This window comes from Oryx dammah, unplaced genomic scaffold, assembly GCF_014754425.2.
Source record: "Oryx dammah isolate SB20612 unplaced genomic scaffold, SCBI_Odam_1.1 HiC_scaffold_9, whole genome shotgun sequence".
In the NCBI taxonomy this organism is placed as follows: Eukaryota; Metazoa; Chordata; class Mammalia; order Artiodactyla; family Bovidae; genus Oryx; species Oryx dammah.
This window is the reverse complement of record NW_024070193.1, coordinates 1,702,265-1,727,758: the sequence shown is the minus strand read 5'-3', so window position 1 is coordinate 1,727,758 and position 25,494 is coordinate 1,702,265. Positions and strand designations below refer to the sequence as shown.

The 25,494-nt window shown below is 52.0% G+C and overlaps 1 protein-coding gene and 1 pseudogene across 2 annotated transcripts in view; one reads left to right on the top strand and one right to left on the bottom strand.

Annotated features, from left to right (window-relative positions):
- Window positions 1–25,494, top strand: part of ACAD9 (acyl-CoA dehydrogenase family member 9) — a 39,377-nt gene that overhangs the window by 8,439 nt on the left and 5,444 nt on the right. For both annotated transcript variants that reach the window (XR_005722133.1, XM_040246665.1), the window contains exons 3-9: window positions 14,992–15,093; window positions 18,466–18,572; window positions 19,139–19,239; window positions 20,115–20,193; window positions 21,217–21,391; window positions 21,918–21,991; window positions 25,080–25,155. Coding sequence is in view for 1 of the 2 variants with exons in the window: in XM_040246665.1 (XP_040102599.1) it covers window positions 14,992–15,093; window positions 18,466–18,572; window positions 19,139–19,239; window positions 20,115–20,193; window positions 21,217–21,391; window positions 21,918–21,991; window positions 25,080–25,155 (714 nt within the window). In the remaining variant the exon portion in view is untranslated. The remainder of the gene's footprint in view (window positions 1–14,991; window positions 15,094–18,465; window positions 18,573–19,138; window positions 19,240–20,114; window positions 20,194–21,216; window positions 21,392–21,917; window positions 21,992–25,079; window positions 25,156–25,494) is intronic.
- Window positions 1,901–2,999, bottom strand: LOC120867921 (annotated as a pseudogene).

Here is a 25,494-nt window from a genome sequence, read left to right as displayed (position 1 = left end):
ATCCCATGGACAGAGGAGCCTGGTAGGCTACAGTCCACGGGGTTGCCAAGAGTTGGGCATGGCTGAGCGACTTCACTTTCCCGTCTCACTCTGGTCAGCGTGCTCATTTCTGTAATATCGATCCTTCCAGTTCCACGCGGTGTGTCTCTCCATTTGCCTCTGTCATCCTGGGTTTCTCTCCTGAGTGTCTTATAGTTTTCTGAGTGTAGGTGTTTTGTCTCTTTAGGTGGGTTTTTGCATCTATATTCACCGAAGATACTGGCCCATAATTTTCTTTTGTTGATGGCGTTTTGTTATCTGGGTGATGGTGGCTTCATAGAATGTCTTTGGAGTGTTCCGTCTTCAATCTTTAGAAGAGAGAGAAGAATTGGTATGAGTTCTTTGCATGTTTGCCAGCAGAATTTACCTGTGAAGCCATCTGGTCCTGGACCTTTGTTTGCAGGAAGTTTCTGTTTGTTTTTATAGATTTTATTTCAGTTCTGGTCATTGGTCTGTTCATATTATCTATTTCTTGATTTAGTTTTGGTGATTTATTTTTTGATTTTGTTTTGATGTTTCTAGAAAACTGTCCATTCTTGGTTGTCAAATTTGTGGGTATGTAATTGTCCATAGCATTCTCTGAGTTTTTTTCCCTTATTTCTGCAGCGTCAGTTGAAATTTCTCATTTTTCATTTCTTACTGTGTTTGTTTGGGTTTTCTCTCTTTTCTTCTTGATGAGCCTGACCGAGAGGTTTCTCTATTTTGTATACCCTTTCAGAGAGCCAGCTCTTGGTTTTATTGACTTTTCCCCTATTGTTTCTTTAGATTCTGCTTTAATTCCTCCCTGGGCTTTGTTGTTTTCTATCTTCTGCTGACTTTAGGTTTTTTTGGTTCTTTTTTTCTAATTCTTTTAGGTTAGATTGTTTTCGGTGAGGTTGTTTACCTGGGACTTTTCTTGTTTTGAGAGGAAGGCCTGTATTGCTGTGACCTTTGCTCTCAGCGCTGTCTTTGCTGTGCCCCATAGATTTTGTATGGTTTTATTTCCCTTATTGTTGGTCTCAGCTATTTTGTAATCTCCTTTGTGATTTCCTCTTTGACCTGTTTGTTTTCCAGTAGCGTGTTAGTCTCCATGTAATCGTTTCTTCTTCATTTCTTTTCCTTTGGTTGATTTCTAGTTTCATGTCATTGTGGTCAGAAAAGCTGCTTGAAATAATCTCTGTACTTTTGAACTCGAGGTTGTCGAATTTGTGGGCGTGTAATTGTCCTTAGCATTCGTTTTGTGCCCTAGGATGTGGCCAGTTCTAGAGAATGTTCCACGTGTACTTGAATTCTGTGTTTTGGATGTAGTGCCATGAACACGTCAGCTGCGTCGGACTCCTCCGTTGTGTCGCTCAGGACCTGCCGCCTTGCTGAGTCTCCGTCTGGAAGATGTGTGCCTTGGTGTGAGTGCGGTACGGGCGTTTCCTGCTGCCACTGTGCTCCTGTCGGTCTCTCCCTTCGTGTCTGTCAGCGTTGGCTCTAGACATTCGGGTGTTCCAAAGCGTGCGTGCTCAGTTGCTTCAGCACTGTCCGACTTTGCGACCCCGTGGACTGTAGCTTTCCAGGCTGCTGTGTCCTCGGGGTTCTCGAGGCAAAAATAGCGGGTGGGTTGCCATTTCCTTCTCCGGGGGATCTTCCTGATCTAGGATTGAGCCCGAGCCTCTTGAGTCTCCTGCCTCGGCAGGCGGCTTCTTTGCCACTGGCGCCACCGGGGAAGCCTGTCTGCTAGTAGGTACCTGTGTGTTGATGAGTGTATTGATCTTTTATCATTAGATGGTGTCCTTTAACTTCCTTTATCCTCTTTGTTTCACAGTCCATTTTGTCTGAGTACCGCAGCTCCTGTTTCGGTCATTTCCATTCACGTGAAATACCTTTCCATCCCTCATTTTCTTTCTTTGGGTTGTCGTTTTTTGTTGGGTTTCCTCAGCAGACACCGGCCGAGCGTCTTCCAGGGGAAGCCTCCGTTGCCCCCAGCCTTCGGGAGCCGTGGGCCGCCCCCGCCAGCGCCGTTCGGGAGGCGCCCGCTGCTGGGGCTGCTTGTTGCAGCGCCTCCGTGTCCAGGGCAGTGGCTCGCCCACTGAGGACGGCCGTGGCCCTCTCTTGCCCCTGTGCTGGCCCGCCTCTCCCCTTCTTTGGGGCACTGCGTGCGGTGCAGAGGATCCAGCTCGCTCTTGCTGGTGACAGCGAGACCAGTGCCACTTCCAGACCCCGAGTCTTGAGGGCGTCAGCTGCTGTGGCTTCACTCACCAGCCTCTCGGCTTCCACCTCCTCCGTATCTGTCCTGAATTTATCTTCAAACGTGGCCATGGCTCAAGGAACCCCCGGTGCCATAAGGCAAGTCAGCGGCTGACCGTGAGGACAGACGCTGTAGAGGTGAGGCCCAGTGCCTCTCCTTGCCCAGAGCTGGGGCTGCCCCAGTGTAACCTTGCTGCCCAGAAGGCACCTGCCTGCGGCCGCCTCTGACAGCCCGGCACAGCTCTGGGACGGCAGCCCGTGCGAACGGAGTGGAGCTCCAGGTTGAAGGAAATGAGCTGAGTCGTCTTGTCTGTGTCCACAGCTGTCCCAGGACCACGGCAGTGACTGTTAGGAGATAGGAAGTGTATTTTTGACAGTTCTTGTCAACAACAATCATCCCTTTAATCGCCCTTGTATCTCCTCCAAAAACCATGCCATCCTTATAGACCTCCCCTGCAATGGTTGTCCCGGTTTTCCGGGCTGTTGGAAGCTTGTCCTTTATCTTTGCAAAACTGACTTCTAAGGTGGCCTTTCTGTGGCAGTTAGCAAAGAGAAACCCCGGACCGATGGCTCATGCCCTCCACCCTCTCGCTTCCAGTCTGGGTGTGCCCCTTGCCCTGTGGCGGCTCTCCTGTGGGCAGCGTGCTGGAGGCTGCTGTTTTTCATGCAGGCTGCCACTCTGTATCTCGAGAAGGAAGCATCCGGTCCATTAAGGTAATTACTGATACATACGTACTTACTGCCATTTCAGCCCTCATTTTGTGGTTGAGTCTGTTTCTCTCTCTTCTCCTGGGGTGGTGATTCCCTTGTTCCTTCTTCCGGTTTTTGTGACTCTGTTGCGTCTTTTGCTCTGTGGTTGCCTTTTGTCTACTCTGTGAGCCCCTCCCTTCTCTGCTCGCTTTAGGCTGATAGCCGTGTAGATTCAAGCACATTCTTAAAAAAAACACGTGCACTTCCTTACTTTGCTTCCTCACATTTTCAGCTTTGTGTCCGGTTTTACGTCTGCGCGTTTTTCCTTTTGCTGTCCCTTGTGTTTACCGTCGCTTTCACAAATAGGTGTTTTTTATCCATGCACGGGCTGCTTTAAGCGGCTGCTTTTCCTCTGTGACCTCCTCCTCCTTCTTCCTGCTGCTTCTCCATCTAGAGAAGGCCTTTGATACCTCTTTCAGGACGGTTTAGTATTGCTGTCTTCTTTTGGTTTCTGCTTGTCTAAGAAATTCTTTATTCCTCCTATTCCAAATGATAATCTTGCCGGATAGACTGTTCTGGGCTGCAGGGTTTTCCCTTTCGAGGCTTCGAGTCTGTTTTGCCACCCGCTTCTTGCCTGCAGTGCTTCTGTGGAGAAATCGGCTGACAGCCCCATGGGGGTTCCCTTGTAAAGAGCTGCTTTTTTCTCTGTGCCTTTAGAATCCTCCCCTTATCTGTCACTTGGGCCACTTTTATTATGTCTTGGTGTAGGTTTGTTTGGGTTTATTTTCCTATGCCTGCATACCTGTTTCCTTCTTTCAGTTCAGTTCAGTCGCTCAGTCATGTCTGACTCTCTGCGACCCTGTGAATCACAGCACGCCAGGCCTCCCTGTCCATCACCAACTCCCGGAGTTCACTCAGACTCACGACCATCGAGTCAGGGATGCCATCCAGCCATCTCATCCTCGGTCGTCCCCTTCTCCTCCTGCCCCCAATCCCTCCCAGCATCAGAGTCTTTTCCAATGAGTCAACTCTTCGCATGAGGTGGCCAGAGTACTGGAGTTGCAGCTTCAGCATCATTCCTTCCAAAGAAATCCCAGGACTGATCACCTTCAGAATGAACTGGTTGGATCTCCTTGCAGTCCAAGGGATTCTCAAGAGTCTTCTCCAACACCACAGTTCAAAAGCATCAATTCTTCGGCGCTCAGCCTTCTTCACAGTCCAACTCTCACATCCATACATGACCACAGGAAAAACCATAGCCTTGACTAGACGGACTTTAGTCAGCAAAGTAATGTCTCTGTTTTTGAATATGCTATCTAGGTTGGTCATAACTTTCCTTCCAAAGAGTAAGCGTCTTTTAATTTCACGGCTGCAGTCACCATCTGCAGTGATCTTGGAGCTCCCAAAAATAAAGTCTGACACTGTTTCCACTTTTTCCCCATCTATTTCTCATGAAGTGATGGGACCAGATGCCATGATCTTCATTTTCTGAATGTTGAGCTTTAAGCCAACTTTTTCACTCTCCTCTTTCACTTTCATCAAGAGGCTTTTTAGTTCCTCTTCACTTTCTGCCATAAGGGTGGTGTCATCTGCATATCTGAGGTTATTGATATTTCTCCCAGCAATCTTGATTCCAGCTTGTGTTTCTTCCAGTCCAGCGTTTCTCATGATGTACTCTGCATAGAAGTTAAATAAGCAGGGTGACAATATACGGCCTTGACATACTCCTTTTCCTATTTGGAACCAGTCTTTTGTTTCATGTCCACTTCTAACTGTTGCTTCCTGACCTGCATACAGATTTCTCAAGAGGCAGGTCAGGTAGTCTGGTATTTCCATCTCTTTCAGAATTTTCCACAGTTTATTGTGATCCACACAGTCAAATGCTATGGCATAGTCAATAAAGCAGAAATAGATGTTTTTCTGGAACTCTCTTGCTTTTTCGATGATCCAGCGGATGCTGGCAATTTGATCTCTGATTCCTCTGCCTTTTCTAAAACCAGCTTGAACATCAGAAGTTCACGGTTCACGTATTGCTGAAGCCTGGCTTGGAGAATTTTGAGCATTACTTTACTAGCATGTGAGATGAGTGCAATTGTGCGGTCGTTTGAGCATTCTTTGGCATTGCCTTTCTTTGGGATTGGAGTGAAAACTGACCTTTTCCAGTCCTGTGGCCACTGCTGAGTTTTCCAAATTTGCTGGCATATTGAGTGCAGCACTTTCACAGCATCATCTTTCAGGATTTGAAACAGCTCAACTGGAATTCCATCACCTCCACTAGCTTTGTTCGTAGTGATGGTTTCTAAGGCTCACTTGACTTCACATTCCAGGATGTCTGGCTCTAGATGAGTGATCACATCATCATGATTATCTGGGTCGTGAAGATCTTTTTTGTACAGTTCTTCCGTGTATTCTTGCCACCTCCTCTTAATATCTTCTGCTCTTTTAGGTCTAGACCATTTCTGTCCTTTATCGAGCCCATCTTTGCATGAAATGTTCCCTTGGTATCTCTAATTTTCTTGAAGAGATCTCTAGTCTTTCCCATTCTGTTCTTTTCCTCTATTTCTTTGCATTGATCACTGAAGAAGGCTTTCTTATCTCTTCTTGGTATTCTTTGGAACTCTGCATTCAGATGCTTATATCTTTCCTTTTCTCCTTTGCTTTTTGCCTCTCTTCTTTTCACAGCTATTTGTAAGTCCTCCCCAGACAGCCATGTTGCTTTTTTGCATTTCTTTTCCATGGGGATGGTCTTGATCCCTGTCTCCTGTACAATGTCACGAACCTCATTCCATAGTTCATCAGGCACTCTATCTATCAGATCTAGTCCCTTAAATCTATTTCTCACTTCCACTGTATAATCATAAGGGATTTGATTTAGGTCATACCTGAATGGTCTAGCGGTTTTCCCTACTTTCTTCAATTTGAGTCTGAATTTGGCAATAAGGAGTTCATGATCTGAGCCACAGTCAGCTCCCGGTCTTGTTTTTGTTGACTGTATAGAGCTTTTCCATCTTTGGCTGCAAAGAATATAATCAATCTGATTTCGGTGTTGACCATCTGGTGATGTCCATGTGTAGGGTCTTCTCTTGTGTTGTTGGAAAAAAGATATTTGCTATGACCAGTGCATTTTCTTGGCAAAACTCTATTAGTCTTTGCCCTGCTTCCAAGGCCAAATTTGCCTGTTACTCCAGGTGTTTCTTGACTTCCTACTTTTGCATTCCAGTCCCCTATAATGAAAAGGACATCTTTTTTGGGTGTTAGTTCTAAAAGATCTTGTAGGTCTAGATAAAACCATTCAAGTTCAGCTTCTTCAGCGTTACTGGTTGGGGCATAGACTTGGATAACTGTGATATTGAATGGTTTGCCTTGGAGACGAACAGAGATCATTCTGTCATTTTTGAGATTGCATCCAAGTACTGCACCGGTCACATCCACAGCTGGGTATTGTTTTTGCTTTGGCTCCATCCCTTCATTCTTTCTGGAGTTATTTCTCCACTGATCTCCTGTAGCATATTGGGCACCTACTGACCTAGGGAGTTCCTCTTTCAGTATCCTATCATTTTGCCTTTTCATACTGTTCATGGGGTTCTCAAGGCAAGAACACTGAAGTGGTTTGCCATTCTCTTTTCCAGTGGACCACATTCTGTCAGACCTCTCCACCATGACCTTTCCAAGAGGGACCATCTTTTAATTTTGTGGCTGTGGTCACCATCCACAGTGATTTTGGAGCCCAAGAAAATAAAATCTGTCACTGTTTCCACTTTTTCTCCTTTTATTAATGTTTGCCATGAAGTAATGGGACCTGATGTCGTGGCCTTAGTTAGTTTTTTGAATGTTGAATTTTAAGCCAGCTTTTTCATGCTCTTCTTTCACCCTCAGTAAGAGGCTCTTTGGTTCTTCATTTTCTACCATTTGAGTGGTATCCTCAGCATATCTGAGGTTGTGGGTATATCTCCCAGCAATCTTGATTCCAGCTTGTGATTCATTCAGCCTAGCATTTCGTATGATGTACTCTGCATAAAGGTTAAATAAGCAGGGTGACAATATACAGACTTGTACTCCTTCCCAAGTTTTGAACTGGTCCACTGTTCCGTGTCCGATTCTGTTAATAACTGTTGCTTCTTCTTGTTTTTAGTTGCTAAGTCATAGCCGACTCTTTGTGGCCCCTTGGACACAGCATGCCAGGCTTCCCTGTCCTTCACTGTCTCCTAGAGTTCTCTCAAATTCATGTCCATTGAGTTGGTGATGCCATCCAACTAGCTCATCCTCTGTCTCCCTATTCTCCTCTTGCCCTCAATCTTTCCTAGCTTCAGCGTCTTTTCCAATGAGTTGGATCTTTGCATCAAGTGGCCAAAGTATTTGAGCTTCAGCATCAGTCCTTCCAATGAGTATTCAGAGTTGATTTCCTTTAGGATTGACTGGTTGGATCACCTTGCAGTCCAAGGGACTCTCAAGAGTCTTCTCTAGCACAATTCAAAACCATCAATTCTGCTTCCTGACCTGTTTCTCAGGAGACAGGGAAGGTGGTCTGGTATTGTCATCTCCTCAGGAATTTTCCACAGTGTTGTAATCCACATATTCAAAGGCTTTAGCATAGTCAATGAAGCAGAAATAGATGTTTTTCTGGAATTCCTTTCCTTTTTCTGTGATCCAATGAATGTTGGCAGTTTGATCTCATTATAGGGGATTGGAATGCAAAAGTTTGGATACCTATCAAATGTCAGTTAATAGGTGAATGGATAAACAAATTTTGGTATATGCGTATGAGGAAGTACTGCTGCTAAGTTGCTTCAGTCGTGTCCGACTCTGTGTGGCCCAATGGACAGCAGCCCAAATACTGTCTGATAGCCGTAGCCACCTCTTGCCCACTCTTCCCTCAGCTTCTGGAAATTGCTAGTCTTTTCTCCTTTTGTATATTTTGCTATTTCAAAAGCATTGTATTAATGGAACCATAATGGGTCTACAACAACAAGCAGTGTGTATAAACTTTGTGCGGATTGGCTCTTTCTCTCTGCGTAACTCTTGTGTAAGTTGCTGTGCGTCAGTGGGCTGCGCTATTTCACGGCTCAGCTGTTTTCCATGTTGGAGAAGGCAGTGGCACCCCACTCCAGTGCTCGTGCCTGGCAAATCCCATGGACGGAGGAGCCTGGTGGGCTGCAGTCCACGGGGTCACGAAGAGTCGGACACGACTGAGCGACTTCACTTTGACTTTTCACTTTCATGCGTTGGAGAAGGCAATGGCAACCCTGTCCAGTGTTCTTGCTGGAGAGTCCCAGGGAGCCTGGTGGGCTGCCGTCCATTGGGTTGCACAGAGTCGGACACGACTGAAGCGACTTAGCAGCAGCAGCAGCAGCAGCAGAGAACCTGATGAGTTTCCTCACGTTTCTCTCGGGGCTCTTTGAGCTCCTTGGCTCTCTGTGTTCATGGTGTTTATCAACTTCGGCCTGGTTTTTGGCCATTAGATTTCCCTAAACTTGTTTGTCTCCAGCCATAGTGCGTCCCCCGACTCGCTCCTCCCCTTTGGAGATTGTACAGAGAGCAATCTGCCTGAGGCTGTCCCACAGCTCACTGATGCTCCGTTATTTTTTTGTCTTTCATTTTGTATAGTTTTTATTATTATGTTTTCTGTTCACGGATTTTTTTTCCCCTAGTATTTGATCTACTGTTATTCCAGCCCAGAGTTTTTCATCTTAAGCTGTCTTTCATCTCTGGGCAGTTAGATTTGAATTTTTTTTCCTTCTATATCTCTATTGACTGTGCTCATATTTCCTTCTACTTTTCTGAGAATCTAGAATTTAGTTATGAGTCTGTGATACTCTTGTTGGCTGTCATCCCTGTTATTTCTGGGTCGCGATCAGTTGGCTGATTTTTCACCCTCATTTGCTCTCATGTCTCCCGGCTGCTGCATGCGCCTGGTAGTTTTCCTGGCGGCTGTTGGCCCTTGTGGATTTCAGTTTGACCCATTCAGGACTTGCTTCTAAGTGTTAGAAGGAGCAGAGCAGCCTGGAGGGCAGTGCTTCTCAACATTTTTATTCGTTATCACTGGCCCCTCATTCCCCGTTAGCCTAATCGCATCCATCTGTGGCACTGTAAGAAACTGCTGCTTCATTTATCTGGTTGTGGCTGCGCTGGGTCTTCGCTGCGATGACGGGCGTCTGACTGTGGCGGCTTCTCTCGTTGCTGCGGTGCATGGACTCCAGGCGCGGGCTGTTACTCCGAGGCACGTGGGATCTTCCGCACCCGGGACTGGACCTGCGGCCCCTGCCTTAGCAGCGGATTCTTAACCACGGGGCCGCCCGGGAGGTCTCCGGTTGTGAGGCTGTAATGCCGCAGCTACGCCGGGCCTGTGTCCAGCCGCATTACAGGTGTTTCTGTCCTTTGGGCCTGTTGGTTTTTTGCTTCCCTTCCGCCAGAACCAGCTCTCGCCGCCAGAGGGCGGTGTTGCCCTGCTGGGCTGCGCACGCGCGGGCCGGTCTCTCCTGCTCTCTGCGACCTCAGTACGCTGTATTCTAAGGCAGCCTGTCTTTGAGCACTTTCTTAAAGTCGAGCACACCCTGGCACGCAGCCCTGCACTCCAGAGTGCAGCACGCGTCACAGCCCCAAGCCTGAATCCATGTTCCTTCTGAGAGCCCCAAACTGGGAGCCACCCAAATGTCCTTCAGGTAGACAAGTTCACACCCACCCAGTAGGCCGTTGAACAGTTATGCCAAATCAGAGAGGCCAGACCGACAAAATGCTGTGTGATGCCACGTATGTAAAACTCGAAAATGCAAACTACTCCATAGACGAAAAGATGGGTGGCTGCCTGGGGATGGAGACAGAGGGAAGGGCTGATCACAGACGGACACGGGGGAGTCGGGATGGAAAGGTTTCTGTCGCATGTGGGGGCGGTTTCATGGGCAAACAGACCTCAGAACTCAAAAAGTTATTCTCTGTGCAGTTTATTCCGTGCCAATTATAGACACCAGTAAAGTTGTGAAAGTAAAAAAGTGAGGGGTTTGCACTCCATTTGAGGAACCTATGTTTCTCATTAGTGACCCATGTGTGTAAAAATGTATAAGCATGGGTATGGTTGTCTTTATGGTTTATAATAGTGGTGACGGTTACTTTGTTGGCAGCTTATGGGAACACTTGAACTTGAAAATCTGCACTCGCAGACGTAACGTGGAGACGGTTGAGTCTTCCTTTGCTGAACATGTGTTCATAGTCAACAAGCTGACTTGTTCTCAGAACCTGTGGACTCGGGAAAGAGGGTGGTGCGGAACTCGGGCTGGGTCCAGAGACTGCCTCGAGTCTGGTGTGTCTCCAGACGTTTCAGGACAGTAATGGCACTGGTGTGTGTTCTCTTACTTTCTAGAAGGTACAGGTAGTAAATCAAAAATTCAAGTTTAGTAAATGCCTTCAGGAAAGTTTAGGTCTCACAAATGTTTAGTTGTAGCGGTTTTATGCAATGAATACATCCAGATCAAGAAATAGAACGTTACTTGTACTGGTAATTTGTTTTTAATGTTGGAAGGCATTTTTAGGGTTAACTTAATGTATCATGGCGTCCGGTCCCATCACTTCATGGCAAATAGATGGGGAAACAATGGAAACAGTGACAGACTTCATTTTCTTAGGCTCTAAAATCACTGCAGATGGTGACTGCAGCCATGAAATTAAAAGATGCTTGCTCCTTGGAAGAAATGCTATGACCACCCTAGGCAGCATATTAAAAAGCAGAGACATTACTTTGCCAACAAAAGTCCATCTAGTCAAGGCCATGGTTTTTCCAGTAGTCACGTATGGTTGTGAAAGTTGGACTAGAAAGAAAGCTGAGCGCCAAAGAATTGATGCTTTTGAACTGTGGTGTTGGAGAAGACTCTTGAGAGTCCCTTGAACTGCAAGGAGATCCAACCAGTCCATCCTAAAGGAGATCAGTCCTGAATATTCTTTGGAAGGACTGATGTTGAAGCTGAAACTCCAATGCTTTGGCCACCTGATGCAAAGAACTGACTCACTGGAAAAGACCCCGACGCTGGGAAAGATTGAAGGCAGGAGGAGAAGGGGATGACAGAGGATGAGATGTCTGGATGGCATCACCGACTCAATGGACATGAGTTTGAGTGAACTTCGGGAGTTGGTGATGGACAGGGAGGCCTGGCGTGCTGCAGTCCATGGGGTCGCAAAGAGTCGGACACGACTGAGCAACTGAACTGAACTGAAAAGCAACAGAATTAACAAGAAGGGTAAAGAAAAGCGGCCCAAAGATGAATAGAAGTAGAAAGGTTGCCAAGAATGTGTGTTTTTAGCTTAAAAAGCTTTAAATGGAATGACATTTTATTAAGGGGAAAGGAAGTAGGTCTGACTTAAGGTGGCTGTTTCAGAGCAGGCAAATAAAGGGATGAATATGGAAAGTGAAAAAGGGATGAATGTGAAAGTGGCCTGCAGGAAACGTAGGGTGCATGGTATCAGTCATCTTGAGACATTGAACTGCCTTTGAAATCTTTTATAGCTACTTTGGCTAGTGAAACATAATGTTTAATTACCCCTGTTTTTGTTAAACACAGTCAAGACTAATTTATGTTGAAAATAAGGTTGGCCCATTGAACACGCAGCTTTTCTATATCGACTGTTATTCCTGAGAATAAGTTTAAGCTGGATTTCCCGAAGGCCTCTCGGGGCCAGGAGAGCCATGCTGAAGGCCTGCTGCCAGACACTGTCTGGGTGTCTCTCTAGAGGCCTCCAGAGTGCTTTGAGATTTCTGTAGACAGTCCTTTATTTACCTTATAAGTGTATCTAATTTCTGTAGAGACAGGAAGAGAGAAAAATGTTTTACTTTTCCTCACAGGTGTAAATTACCAAATTGTTTTAAACCATAAGTAGCTTGAAGAGAAGAGCTTCTTTGTATCTGAAAACAAAGATTATAAGCCAGTAGTATGTCAGACCCTGATGCTGGCAAAGATTGAAGGCGGGAGGCCAACTCAATGGACGTGAGTTTGAGCAAGCTCTGAGAGTGGGTGATGGACAGGGAAAGCCTGGCGGGCTGCGATTCCTGGGGTCGCAAAGAGTCGGACGCGACCGAACAGCAACAATGTGTCAGACAAAAACTCATGAAAACTGTAACCATCCCATGTAATTAACCCGCTCTGTTTTTTGCCTGATGATTGAAATGACAGTGACATTGATGGCTTTGAGAGATTTGTGAAGTCTCTGTGAGGGCTTGAACGGTTTGTCCAGTTAAGTGCCTTGAGCACTGGAGGTTGTAGAAAGTATACTCCAAGCGGAAGACACATTTCTAACCTTTTTCTTTTTCCATTGTAAGGGCATTAACCCTGCAACTGAGGAAGGCTTTCTCCCATTTAAAAAAAAAAAAAATGGTTTGTCAGGGAACCAGCAAAGGCCAAGTGGCTGTCCTGGGTTTCCCATGGCCCTGACTGTTTGATTTACAGTCATTGTTTATTCATGTTAAATTAGCTGGTTTAGGAGTAGACTATTGTGTTTTAAGGGCATCAAGACAGCAACAGTCTGACAATAAGGGGTTAATGTTTTAAAAAGCAGAATGAGCTTTACCTACATGTACCATAATCGCCATAGATCACAGTGAAATAGTAGTTATTTTACCAAAGTAACAAAAGGCTTCAAAGGTAAATACAGATCACTTAAAGCCAAAGAAGTTCACAGTCTGTTATCAAAAGCTACATTCTAAGAAAACTTTGTTCTCTTAATAGAGAAAGTTCCAGTCTGGTACAGGCTCCTATTCATCGTGAAATAATAGCTATTCACTTAGTCAAAGTAGCAACAAAAGATTTCACCGCCAGCGAGTGTCAAAGCATTCATAAATACCTGCAGTCCCCCAGGAATAGCGCGCTACTGCTGGTTGCCCTGTGACGGCGGCAGCGTTTGCCTTCTGTGCCGAGGTGCTCCTGTGTTGGGTGTATAAACGTTTGCAATTGAGACACCTTCTCGGATTGAGCCCTTGGTCATTGTGCACTGTCCTTCCTTGCCTCCTGCCACGTCTTTATTTTAAAATGTATTTTATCTGGTATGAGTATTGCTACTGCAGCTTTCTTTTGATTTCTATTTGCATGGAATACCTTCTTCCAGCCCCTTACTTTCAAAGTCTATATGTGTGTGAGGGGAGCCTCTTGTAGACAGCATACATTGGGTCTTGTTGGTTAATCCGTTCAGCCCGTCTGTGTCTTTCGGTTAGAGCATTTAATTCATTGACATTCAGTGTGATCATCCGTCTGTATGTCCCTGTTACCATTGCCTTACTGGTTTCGGATGTGTTTCTGTGGGTCTTTTTCTTGTTTCCTGCCTAGAGAAGTTCCTTTAGCATTTGTCATAAGGCTGGTTTGGTGGTGCTGAGTTCTGCTGCTGCTGCTGCTGAGTCGCTTCAGTCGTGTCCGACTCTGTGCGACCCCGTAGACAGCAGCCCACCAGGCTCCTCTGTCCCTGGGATTCTCCAGGCAAGAACACTGGAGTGGGCTGCCATTTCCTTCTCCAGTGCATGAAAGTGAAAAGTGAAAGTGAAGTCACTCAGTCGTGTCCGACTCTTCGCGACCCCATGGACTGCAGCCCACCAGGCTCCTCCATCCATGGGATTTTCCGGCAGGAGTACTGGAATGGGGTCCCAGTGCCTTCTCCGGCTGAATTCTCCTAGCTTTTGCTTATCTGTAAAGCTTTTGATTTCTCTGTCAAATCTGAATGAGAGCCTTGCTAGGAACCATCATCTTGGTTGTAGGTTTTTTTCCTTTTCTCACTTTAAGTATATCCTGCCACGCCCCTCTCTCTTTTTTTTCTGCTCCTCCCCTTCCGGCCTGTCTTCCAGCCTGCCTGTTCGTTCTTCTGCCCCGGTTTTCCTGTTTATCCAGCCTTGCGGTGTATTTTTTGCCTCCATCAGGGTTCATTTGTCCTGCAGTCTTTCTAGGTCCTTAAACATCGCTTGTGTTTTCTCCATGCATTTATGCCTCCATTCTTTTCCCGAGTTCTCGGATCATCTTTGCTAGCATTACTCTGAATTCTTTTTAGGTAGATGGCAGAAAAGTTTAGGTCTTACAAATTTCAGTTTGCTGCAGTTTTATGCAGGGAATCATTGTGCATATTGGAAGTCCTTTAAAGTGCAGTTCTTGCTAGGCTAATGAGGTACAATCAAACAGAAGTGACCTTGGTTAGACAGTTTCCAGTTTTGAAGTTTCTGTTGCTGGTGTTGTAATATACAATATTCAGTTCAGTTCAGTTCAGTCGCTCAGTCGTGTCTGACTCTTTGCGACCCCATGAATCGCAGCACGCCAGGCCTCCCTGTCCATCACCATCTCCTGGAGTTCACTCAGACTCATGTCCATCGAGTCCGTGATGCCATCTAGCCGTCTCATCCTCTATCGTCCCCTTCTCCTCCTGCCCCCAATCCCTCCCAGCATTAGAGTCTTTTCCAATGAGTCAACTCCGCATGAGGTGGGCAAAGTACTGGAGTTTCAGCTTTAGCATCATTCCCTCCAAAGAAATCCCAGGGCTGATCTCCTTCAGAATGGACTGGTTGGATCTCCTTGCAGTCCAAGGGACTCTCAAGAGTCTTCTCCAACACCACAGTTCAAAAGCATCAATTCTTCAGTGCTCAGCCTTCTTCACAGTCCAACTCTCACATCCATACATGACCACAGGAAAAACCATAGCCTTGACTAGATGGACCTTAGGTGGCAAAGTAATGTCTCTGCTTTTCAATATGCTATCTAGGTTGGTCATAACTTTTCTTCCGAGGAGTAAGCGTCTTTTAATTTCATGGCTGCAGTCACCATCTGCAGTGATCTTGGAGCCCCCCAAAATAAAGTCTGACAGTTTCCACTGTTTCCCCATCTATTTCCCATGAAGTGATGGGACCAGATGCCATGATCTTCGTTTTCTGAATGTTGAGCTTTAAGCCAACTTTTTCACTCTCCTCTTTCACTTTCATCAAGAGGCTTTTTAGTTCCTCTTCACTATTAACATGTGTAAAATACAATTGTTCTGTTTATTTCTGTTTGTATAAATGTGGGTTATATGTTGTTTAATCAAAATATTTCCTCTTGGCAGTGGACTCTCGAAAAATTGACCAGGAGGGAAAAATCCCAGATGAAACTTTAGAGAAACTGAAGTCCCTGGGGCTTTTTGGAATGCAAGTCCCAGAAGAATATGGTGAGTAAAAGGAACCACCACCCACCTGGTTCAGCTTTCAACAAAGCCCTCTGTATTTGTCCATGAAACAGTTCTCTTCTGGAAAGGTGGCCTTTGAAAACGCATTAAGTCCAAGGTTGGTCTGCAAAAATGCTGAAATTAATCAATCTCCCCTGTGTCGGCTAAATTCAGGGGGCTGGCTGGTGAGTGTGCAGCCTGGTAAAGGGGCTCTTTGGCAGGAAAAGCTGGTGAATTCTGTGCTTCTCCCCCTACCCCGCCCTTGGGGGTGTGGCGGGGGGTGAGGAAGGACCTGCAAGGTGTCTGCTCTCCGGGCTCCACTGGGGAGGAGGGGAGGGTCTCGCCCCTGGGCAGGCTGACGGCAGCGCAGTGCGGCCCCAGGCCATCAGTGCTCTGTGTCTGAATGTTTCAGAGGGACGGAACACAATCCCGTGTGGGCACCGGCCCAGACCCGGCCCAGTGTGCACTCTCGGGATCCTTTCCTTTGAGCATGGCCCCCCGCTCTCTGAGCCCTCCCCTGAGCCCTGGCTGGGGGCAGCCTCCAGCTTCGTCAGCTCGGGGCCGCGGGTTTGGGTCGGAGAGCTGCTGGGGCCGAGAGCCGGGCACGTCTGTGGCTGTGAGCACGGTGTCCATGCCAGGGGGTGTTTTGCCCAAGGTCCCAATCCCCAGAACTGAGAGAACAAGACATCCACAGCAATGCAAACGCAAAAAGGGAATTTATTGCTAGCTCGAGCCAGGACCCTGGCTGCATCCAACACAGTGGAATAAAGCCAGAGCCCCGAGCCCTATATTACAGTAGTATTTATAAGTTTAGGACAAAGACAGGGAATTGGCAAGGTTGGATGGGTTACAAGGGTTTCTTTGCATCTATCAATTGGCTACATTTTCACGCGCACGGGCTTTCTTAGGAGATATCTATCTTCGTCCCGATTGGCACAGACCAGGCTACTGGGAGCATGCTGACAGGCTGAGTCCTCCTGTCAGGGGTAATAAATTTTGATCCCACCCGGGCAGTGTCTCAGCTGTTTCTGGAATGTTTGCTCCAGCCTATTTTAGTCATGGCCTCTATCAGGCCTCAACAGGGGTCAGCTTGCACAGCGAGGCCCAGACGCTGGTTTAGCTCCAGGGCGAAAGTGCAGTCCGCTCCCCCCACCAACCCCCCACCTCGTAGTGCAGGGTGGGGACCCAGGCTGGAGCGGCTGCAGTCTGAGGCAGAGCCTGAGGTTCTAGGACAGAGTGCTGTGCCGCGGTGTCTCGAGGCATGTCTCCGTCGGGGATCTCTGCTTGTGTGTGTCTGCAGCCGTGCTGTAAGCTGTTAGAGGGTATCTCCTACTCGTCTCCCATTGAGTACCTCCTCCCACATTTCCAAATGACAGTAATAAAAGAAGGTACGGTCTATGGAGGAAATGACCTCATCTCTGCAGCTACTGCGTTGCTGGCGGGACGCAGCCGATCCTCGGGCGCGCCTGCGGGCAGGGCCCTGCGCTCTCCCCAGGCCTCCAGGCCCGGCGGGGTCCCAGGCCCCGGGGAAGTGTCTGCGCAAGGCGGGGGCCGCGTCCAGTATTAGAACAGAGCAGGAGGATGAGCCCGAGCGCAGTGGTTGGCCTGTTGTCAGCTGCGGAAAGGAAGTGTGTGGAGGAGAGCTGCCAGACTCAGCTGGCTTGGTGATGGTGTCTGCTTCCCCCAGGGTCTTAAAGAAAGCACTTCCTGATTCAGGAGAAGTCATTGTTTCCTCCACACAAGTTTGTGTGAAACTTGAATACGTCTTTTTGTACCTCTTTTATGCCAGCAGGCATGTGTGCGTGTGTGCGTGCGTGCGTGTGTGCGTGACCGCACAGCTCCATCCCTTACTCTGCTTTATGAGCTCCTCTTGAATGTGAAAATGCTCTTTCATGAGATCATAAAATGGTGACATTTGGAACTATTTCATTTTCTTATTTTTTTTTAACTCTTCCTTAGGAAATTAAGGCAACTACAACCTTATGTCCACCCCCCAAATAATTTTCAGAAATGTCCCCGGTGTGAAGCGTTCTGAAGTCTGGTTGGAGCTCTCTGCGCCCAGTTCTCCCTGCCCTCAGCCCCCCGCGGTCTCACCCACCTGTCGCCTGTTCCCGCTCTGTGTCCCCCGCCCATGATTTCACTGATGTCTTCTTGAAGAAGGCTTTCCTCAGTGCTCAGCTGGTAGAGAATCCATCTGCAATGCGAGAGACCTGGGTTCGATTCTTGGGTCGGGAAGGTCCGCTGGAGAAGGGGTAGACTATCCGCTCCAGTATTCTTGGCCTTCCCTTGTGGCTCAGCTGGGAAAGAATCCGCCCACAATTCAGGAGACCTGGGTTCGATCCCAGGTTTGGGAAGATCCCCTGGAGAAGAGAAAGGCCACCCACTCCAGTATTCTGGCTTGGGGAATTCCATGGACTGTATATAGTTCATGGGGTTGCAAAAGAGTTGGACACGAGTGAGCAACTTTCACTTTCTTGAAGAAAAGTGTCGCTTTTTTTTTTTTAAGAAGCAAAACAGACATTGGTATATGAACCAAGTACGAACAAAGTGTCTTGATTGACAGGTGGGGTGGGCACTGCGGCAGGGTGCTGGCTTCCCTGGGCTCCCTGAGCTGGGGGACACTGTGCCCCTGCGGGGGCCCGGCCCTCCCTGTGCTGCGGAGGAGAGGGCGTCCTGAAGGCGCCCTGCCCTGGGCTGTGCGGGGCCCGGAGCCCCCTCCGCCCCCTGCTTTGTTTGCCAGATGCACTTGAGGCCACCCTGCCACCCCTGGAAGGTGAAGATGAAACGCGGAAACGCACGTTCGGTGGGGTTTCTGTTTTCTTACTGCGCTTGTCCTTTTGCTCCTAAACGGTGCTGTGCCTCCCAGGGGGCGTCTGGCAACACTGGGAGACATGTTTTATGGTCAGGCCTGTGGGGCAGAGGGGGGACCATGGGCGTCTTGTGGGCAGAGGCCACGGATGCAGCTCAGCACCCCGCAGGGCCCGGGGCACACCGGCCCCCGCAGCAGCGGCCGCGGGCGCAGAGACCTACCCAGACGCCGCGAGGTCCCGGGGGTGGGCGCGGAGCACGGTTCACGCCCACAGAGCCCGGGATCTGTGACAGGCGTTCACAGCATTTCAAGTGACTTTCTGTCTGTAAGGACTTTGCTTTCATATTGAAGCACGCATCTGCATACACTTGTTATAAAGCTGGAAAAGGTCTGGAAGGGCGTAGTCAGAGAGACGCTGACTGAGAAGGTAGCGGGTTACTTGTTTCCTTTGTAGCTGTCTGTGTTGTGTTCCTTATAAAATGGTGAGCGGGCTGTCCTTCACGGAGCCTTTTCTGGGGGGCATCTGGGGCTGGAGAGTAAGCGAGGCTGTTCTGTTCCTGCCCTAGGTGGCCTGGGCCTCTCCAACACCATGTACGCGCGGCTGGGGGAGGTCATCGGCCTGGACGCCTCCGTCGCTGTGACTCTGGCAGCTCACCAGGCCATCGGCCTCAAGGTCAGGGTGTGGGTTAGTGGGGCGCGTGGGGGGACGGGGCAGCTGGCTCCTTTGGAAACCGCCTCCTCCCCATTGCCCCGCCCCTTCCCTCCAGGCCCCAGTCAGAGTCAGAGCCTCCGTGGAGGCTGCCTGCGCCGTGGGCGGGAACTGATCCCTCCCCTCGCCTGGTTTGCTCCCTTGGGGTCTGGGCGTGTCCACCCTGCGGTTGGTGCCTGTCCTCCACTGGACTTGGAGCATCTCAGGGCAGGCCCCCGGCCCACAGCTCAGTCCTTGGGTGGTTTTGCTCAGCACAGGAACCGCGGGGGTGGAGTGCCCCCAGGCCGGCTGGGGCTCCAGCCACCCAGCTGGGCAGTGGAGAAGCTGCCAGGGAGCCCGAGTCCCGCCCCAAAGCTGTGGTGGGCCGCCCAGCCTGTCCCCGTGTGGGGGCTCCTTGACCGCCCAGCAGCTCCCCATTTATTTTGGGGGCTGCCAGCTCCGGGCAGCCCCCTTGTGTGAAGGGAGCATGTTCTGTGAGCCCATGGTGCCCGCTCCTCTCGCTGCCGCTGAACAAGCCGTGTGTGTCGCAGGGCATCATCTTGGCCGGCAGCAAGGAGCAGAAGGCCAGGTACCTGCCCAGGCTGGCGTCCGGGGAGCACATGGCCGCCTTCTGCCTGACGGAGCCAGCCAGGTCAGCCCCACGCCCCCCGCAGCCTCTCTGCCTGTCTGGCTTCCTGCTCTCATCTTCACCTCCCTTCTCCTCCCTGGTGACCCTGACAGACGAGAACAGGCTCGTCAGCTCCTGTTCTGTAACTGTTTTATGCTTTGCAACCCTCTTTATCAGCTTTCCTGGAGCCTCAGTGCTAACTAAAGAGCCCACTTGCCAATGCGGGAGCCCCAAGTTCCATCCCTGGGTCGGGATGATCCCCTGGAGAAGGAAACGGCAACCCACTCCAGTGTTCTTGCCTGGAGAATCCCATGCACAGAGGAGCTTGGCGGCTACAGTCCGCGGGGTCCCAATAGAGTCGGACACAACTTAGTGATTAAACAGCCACCCTCCTTATATAAAAAAAGCATTCAGGCGTCACAGTCACAGCGACTTTCAGACTGTGAGAGGTGGGTGGAGTCATGCGCACTGTCCAGGCTGTGGACTGAGGTTCAGCAAGATGGAGTCATCAGCCCAGAGTCTCAGCTGCTGTGGACTCAGGGCTTCTGACGGCAGGCCGATCTCAGAGCTTGGCACCGTGTGAATCCGCCGATCTCAGAACTTGGCACCGTGTGAATCTGCCTCTCTCTGCTTAGGCCTCCCAAATGTCCTCACGGACACAGTTTCACCTGAGATGATAAAAGTGGGATTGGCCAAACCCACCTTGCCACCTGTTTTTGTAAATGAACTTTTATTGGAATGTACCTGTTTGTGTACACATTGTCTGAGCCTGCAAAGCTGAATGCATTTATTACCTGGCCCTTTAAGAGCTTGTCAGCTCCTCTGTTCCACTCTGAAACTTCCTCTGGGGGCCCTGAGGATGCTTGTCTGTTCCCAACCACCTGTGTCTGTCCCCGCAGTGGGAGCGATCCCGCCTCCATCCGGACCAGGGCCACGCTAAGTGCAGATAAGAGGCACTACGTCCTCAACGGCTCCAAGGTACGGCCGTGTGGCCTTCGTGGCTGGACCTTCAGCGCGCTCACTGGCCACTCCCCAAGCTGCAGGGGTGGTCAGGTTGGACACACCACCCCTTGACTGTCTTCCTTTGTTGGAAGAGGAAGTGGGCTCAGAGAGGCTCCCTGACCCACCCCTGTCTCGTCAGCCTCGCAGCACAATAGGTACCCTGGCGTCCCGGCCTCAGAGTCTGCGGGCTTCTGGAGTGCCACCGACCTCGTTGAGCTGCACTCGTGTGTCTGTCTTTTAATTTTCTCCATTACACGGAATTTGAAGCACACACGCGTGTACTGCTGGGAATGCCCACAGCCGCCTCCTACCTTCGTCGCCGCCTCTGTTGTGCCGCAGCTCTGGGTAGTGGCCGGGGCGGGCTGGGTGCGAGTCTGCGGGGTGGTCATAGCACCGCTGGACACGGAACGCGTGATGATGGCTTCTGGGCTGCCCGGTGGCTCAGTGGTAGAGAGTCTGCCTACGGTGCAGGGGCCACAGGAAACGCGCGTTCAGCCCCTGGTGGGGGCATATCCCCCGGAGGAGGGCAGGGCACTCCACTCCGGTGTCGTCGCCTGGAGAACGCCACGGACGGAGGAGCCTGGCGGGCGCCACAGGGAGCCAGACAGGACTGAGGCAGCGGAGCACGACGACTGCGTACCGTCTCCTTAGCACCCATGTTTTCCTGATTGTCTCATACCTGTTCGGTGTTTTTTTCTTCCCCCCAAACAAATTGCTTGAATCAAAATCCAAGTAAGTGCTATGCAGAGCCATTTATCGAGGAGTCTCTCCCCTTCCCCACCGTCTCCTTTTACTTCCTCCCCCCTGTGCTAGAACCGGAACTGCCACACACACACACACACCCGACCCAGACACACACACTCACACAGAGACCCGGACACACACGCCCCTCCAGGGAAAGCCTCACTCTGCTGTCTTGCGCTGTGATGGGCGGCCGGCACCGACAGGTGGCCTGGAGTCGTTTGCTTTCTCTGGAGTCCTTCTGCTTTCTTTCCTCAGGTCTGGATCACCAATGGAGGACTGGCCAACATCTTTACTGTGTTTGCGAAAACGGAGGTCGTTGATTCCGACGGCTCAGTGAAGGACAAGATCACAGCATTCATAGTAGAGAGAGACTTTGGTGGCGTCACCAACGGGAAACCCGAGGATAAGATGGGCATCCGAGGCTCCAACAGTGAGTGGCGCTGTGTGCGTGTGCGAGTGTGTGCGGCCCATGCACGTGTGTGCACGTGTGAATGTGTGTGGCAGGAGATGTGTGTGCATACACGTGTGTGTATGTGAGAGAAACTGAGAGAGGAGGGCAGTGATGACTCCCAGGTGAGGTGCCCGCTGCCCGGCGGGACGCCCAGCCTCTGGGGAGGCCGGGCCGGAGGGGTCCTGGTCACGGGGCTCAGTACCTCAGACCCCCGTCTTCCCCCCAGGGCCCCCTCCTCCTTCGCTCCCTCCTCCCCGCCCAAGCCCGCCTGCAGCCCAGTGCACGCTCAGTTCACTTGAGGCCAGCGTCTTGGACATGACCCTTGGCCTGGCCAGAGCGGCCACATGGTCCTCACGGGTCCCTCAGAGGCCAAGGGGCTCAGCCTCTCAGCTGCCTCGGCTCAGGCCACGGGGGCTCTGAGCGAGTGAGCAAGCCACGTGGCCTGCATGCAGGCCAGGGGCCGAGCGCTGGGGCCACAGCTGAGCCCCTGGCCATCGTGTTGCAGCCTGCGAGGTCCACTTTGAGAACACCAGGGTGCCGGTGGAGAACGTCCTCGGAGAAGTCGGAGGCGGCTTTAAGGTGCGTTGCCTGCTGCCCGGGCCCGCGGAGCGGAGAGAACCGGGCTCCGGATGTCCCCCGCCCGGCTAGAGGCCTCGTCTGCCTGTGGCAGGCCGGGTTCCCGCCTGCAGGTCTGGGAGGGCAGCCTGTGGAGCGCAGGGTGCACAGGGCGGGGTCCCAAGTGCGCACCCTGATTCTTTTTCTCTGGGAGTTAAATTGTATCGTTTTTTCATTGACGGGTAATTCACGCGGCAGAATTTGCTGCCTCCCACATGCTCGCTGTGGTAGTTTTCAGGACGGTCACTGGGCTCAGCGCCCCACTCTGTGTCTGACTTCAGGACGTTGCCGTCACCCCAGAAAGCAGCACCATGCCTTCCCCTCCCCGTGCCAGCCCCGGCCGCCATGGCTCTGGCGTCTGCTGCTGTGGACCTGCCTGCTGGGGTGTTCCGTGGCGTGCGGTCCGCGTCGGGCGATCCGCGTTGGGCTTCTCTCACGCTCTGTAGCCGAGCCCCAGAGGTGCCGGGTGAACAGACCACATTGTGCTCCCCTGTCATCAGCTGGGGACGCCTGGGTTGGCTCGTTTTCAAGCCATTTGAGTCGCACTGCCGTGAACGCTCACGTGCGTTTGTGTGGGAACACTGCTTGCCGTCCCACTGGGGGCATGGCTAGAGGAGCGCAGGGTCGCAGGCTGACTGCACGCTGAGCGCTCTGAGGGCCCACCAGGCTCCTCCACGGTGGCTGCCGTCTCACATTCCCACCAGCAGCGCCTGGACCTGAGGGCCCCAGGTTTTCCACATCTTGCCAGCTTGTACGCTCATCCTGTTGTAAGTTTTCAGTCTGGCCTGGGGTAAAGTGTCTTCACCCTGGGGGAAGCTGCTGCCACCTGGCCTGTGCATAGGGGTCAAAGCAGGACTTCCCTGGCCTTACGGATATTAAGAGACTCACCTGAGGGCGCCAGCCAGGCCTCGGCACCTGGGGAGCGGAGCAGAGTGGGGGAGGGCGGTACAGGGGGCGTCCTATGCGGCTGCCATGCGGGGAGGGCCCGGGCTCCCTGAAGGCCGTCCCGGAGACGCCGTCCACTGTTGACATTCCTGAGTTCACAGCGCTGAAATACTTGTGCGCGTGTAAGAGATGATGGCGGCATTTCTCGCTCACCAGCAAGCCCTGTAGTCTTCACTCGTGAGGGAGTGTGGCTTCCTGAGGTTGCGAGCTGCACGTGTGCTGAGATCAGCGCCGGCCCCAGGCCTCCGCGGTCTCCCGCCCTCCCTACGTGGCACCGCACTGTGCGGCCTGTGTCTTTGCACGTGTCTTGCACACTTGTCCCATCGCCTCCTGAGCTTGACGCCGAGTCCCCCAGGTCGGGGCCTGAGCGTTTGAGGTTCTTGGGCTATGTTGCCATGTGGCCTGCTGGACAGTTGAGCTGCCATGAGGTCTCTGCCCAGCCCTTCTCAGCGCAGCATTTAAAGGATTTAATGTGTTAGGTGAAAAGTGATGGTTTTAACACGCACAAGGAGATAGATTTCTAAAGCCCTCCTTTGTGAGGAGTGGAGTTGTCCACCAGTCAGCCTCAACACTGTAAAGCACGAAGCACTGGGGGTGATTCCAGAGATGGAGAGTGGGATGACCACAGGCCCGGGGAGCGAAGGCCGGCGTGCAGTCGGGCAGGAAGTTCCTGGGGGAGCAGAGGCGGCCGGCCTGTGGGGCGGGGTGCTGCAGGAACGGCGTGTCTGGGATCTGGAGCAGGGCTGTAGACGAGCCAGCCCCGCCGTGGGAAGGTGACAAGGTGGCAGGATCCAGGTCGGGAGAGAGGGATGCCTGGGCCCAGGACCCCCTTCAGGTCGGGCAAGCCCTCCAGGCTTCCATCATCCCCCAGGAGGCGAAGGCTGGCGTCCAGCCTTCACCTCCTGTTGTCGTAAGTGAAGTTCAGGGTAAACCGCAAAGGGGCCGTGAACTGGCCTCCAGGAGCCCAGCGGGAAGATCCCAGGACCCCAGGTGGGGAGTCGCTTCCCTCGTGGTCCCGCGTCCCGAGACACAGGACGGCTGACGTCATGGCTCAGGGGCCCAGGGCCTGCATGTCACTGCACTGGGACTTAGCCGGGCTGCCCGCCCCGCGGCCAGCTGCTGTGGACTCACCTGCCAGGACCCAGTCTGTTGCCCAGTGGCTGGAGCAGATGCTTCCAGCCCCCCCGGCCCTTTAGGATCTGTGTTGAAAGAGTCTCCACTCAGTGTATTGAGCAATTAATCATACATTCAAATTCAGAGGCACGTTTGCTTAATCTGAGTCACCTAGGTGAGCAGTCTGCACGAAGGCATGTCACGCACTGCCACCCCCGCCTCCAGGCCTCTGCCTGGGCCCCCCAGCCTTGAGAGAGGCGAGCAGGCCCCAGGCCCTCTTGGGGCTTCATGCCGGCGTCCACCAGGTGTCTGGGCGCCCTCCTCCCCACTTCCCGACACTCCCCACTGGACTGTGCTCTCCTTTAGTCCCCAGCCCACCATGCGCGGCCTGCTGCCCGGGGCTGCGGTGTCTGTGCCCCTTGGGGCCTGCAGGGGGTGCCTCCCCGGACCCAGCATCTGGTGCCTGGGTAGCAGTGTGTCTGCTCGCCCCCCGCTGTAGGTCGGGAGTTGGGGTCAGAAGAGGACGGAGGTCACCGTGGGAACTGGAGGCAGGGAGCACGTCCGTGGTGAAAGGGTGGGCCCCATGCACGCCAGGCAGGGGCTGGCACTGCCAGGGGCTCACCACTCAGAACCTCAGGCTCTTCACCCCTTAAAGGGGCCCTGACGCTGAGGCGCGCCAGGAACGTGAGGTGCTGGAGGCAGACGCCCAGCTCGTCTCAGCCCCGGCTCCCTTTGCCTCAAGGCACGGAGGGCATCCCCTTCCTTTCTGGGCTGACTGCATGGATGGCCGTGAGCATCGCAGTGATGACGGCCTGGTCTTGAGGGGTGGGGACTGTGCTTCCCAGCCCAGGGCGCTTGTCTCCTCCGAGCACTCCTGTGGTCAAGAAAGCCTCTGGCCAAAGTGCACAAGGCTCTCGCGTGCTGCGCCCCCAGGGCCCTCAGGCTCCCCAACCAGGCCCCCGGGCTGACCCGCACTGGACCCCTCTCCCTGCAGGTGGCCGTGAACATCCTCAACAGCGGGCGCTTCAGCATGGGCAGCATGGTGGCCGGGATGCTCAAGAAGCTGATCGGTGGGTGAGTGGGGACACCTGGCCCTGCCCGGGCTCCCCGTGCCCCCGGGTGGCAGGGCAGGCCGCTGCTGAGCCGGCCCCTGAGAGCCCGTCCCGTTCAAGCCTGGGGTCCGGGCTTGATCCAGAAGGAAGGGTGCACGGAGGCAGGCCTGCGGGGCCAGGGTTTAGGTCTCAGCACACATGGGATGGGGTGGCACGTTCTGGGGGAGGTGAGGGCTGCTGAGCGAACGAGCGAATGCGAGCTGGGCACCCGCAGGTCTGGCCATGGTGCTCCACGGGGTCCGCACGGTGGGGGGGGTGCTCCACGGGGTCCGCACGGTGCGGGGGGTGCTCCACGGG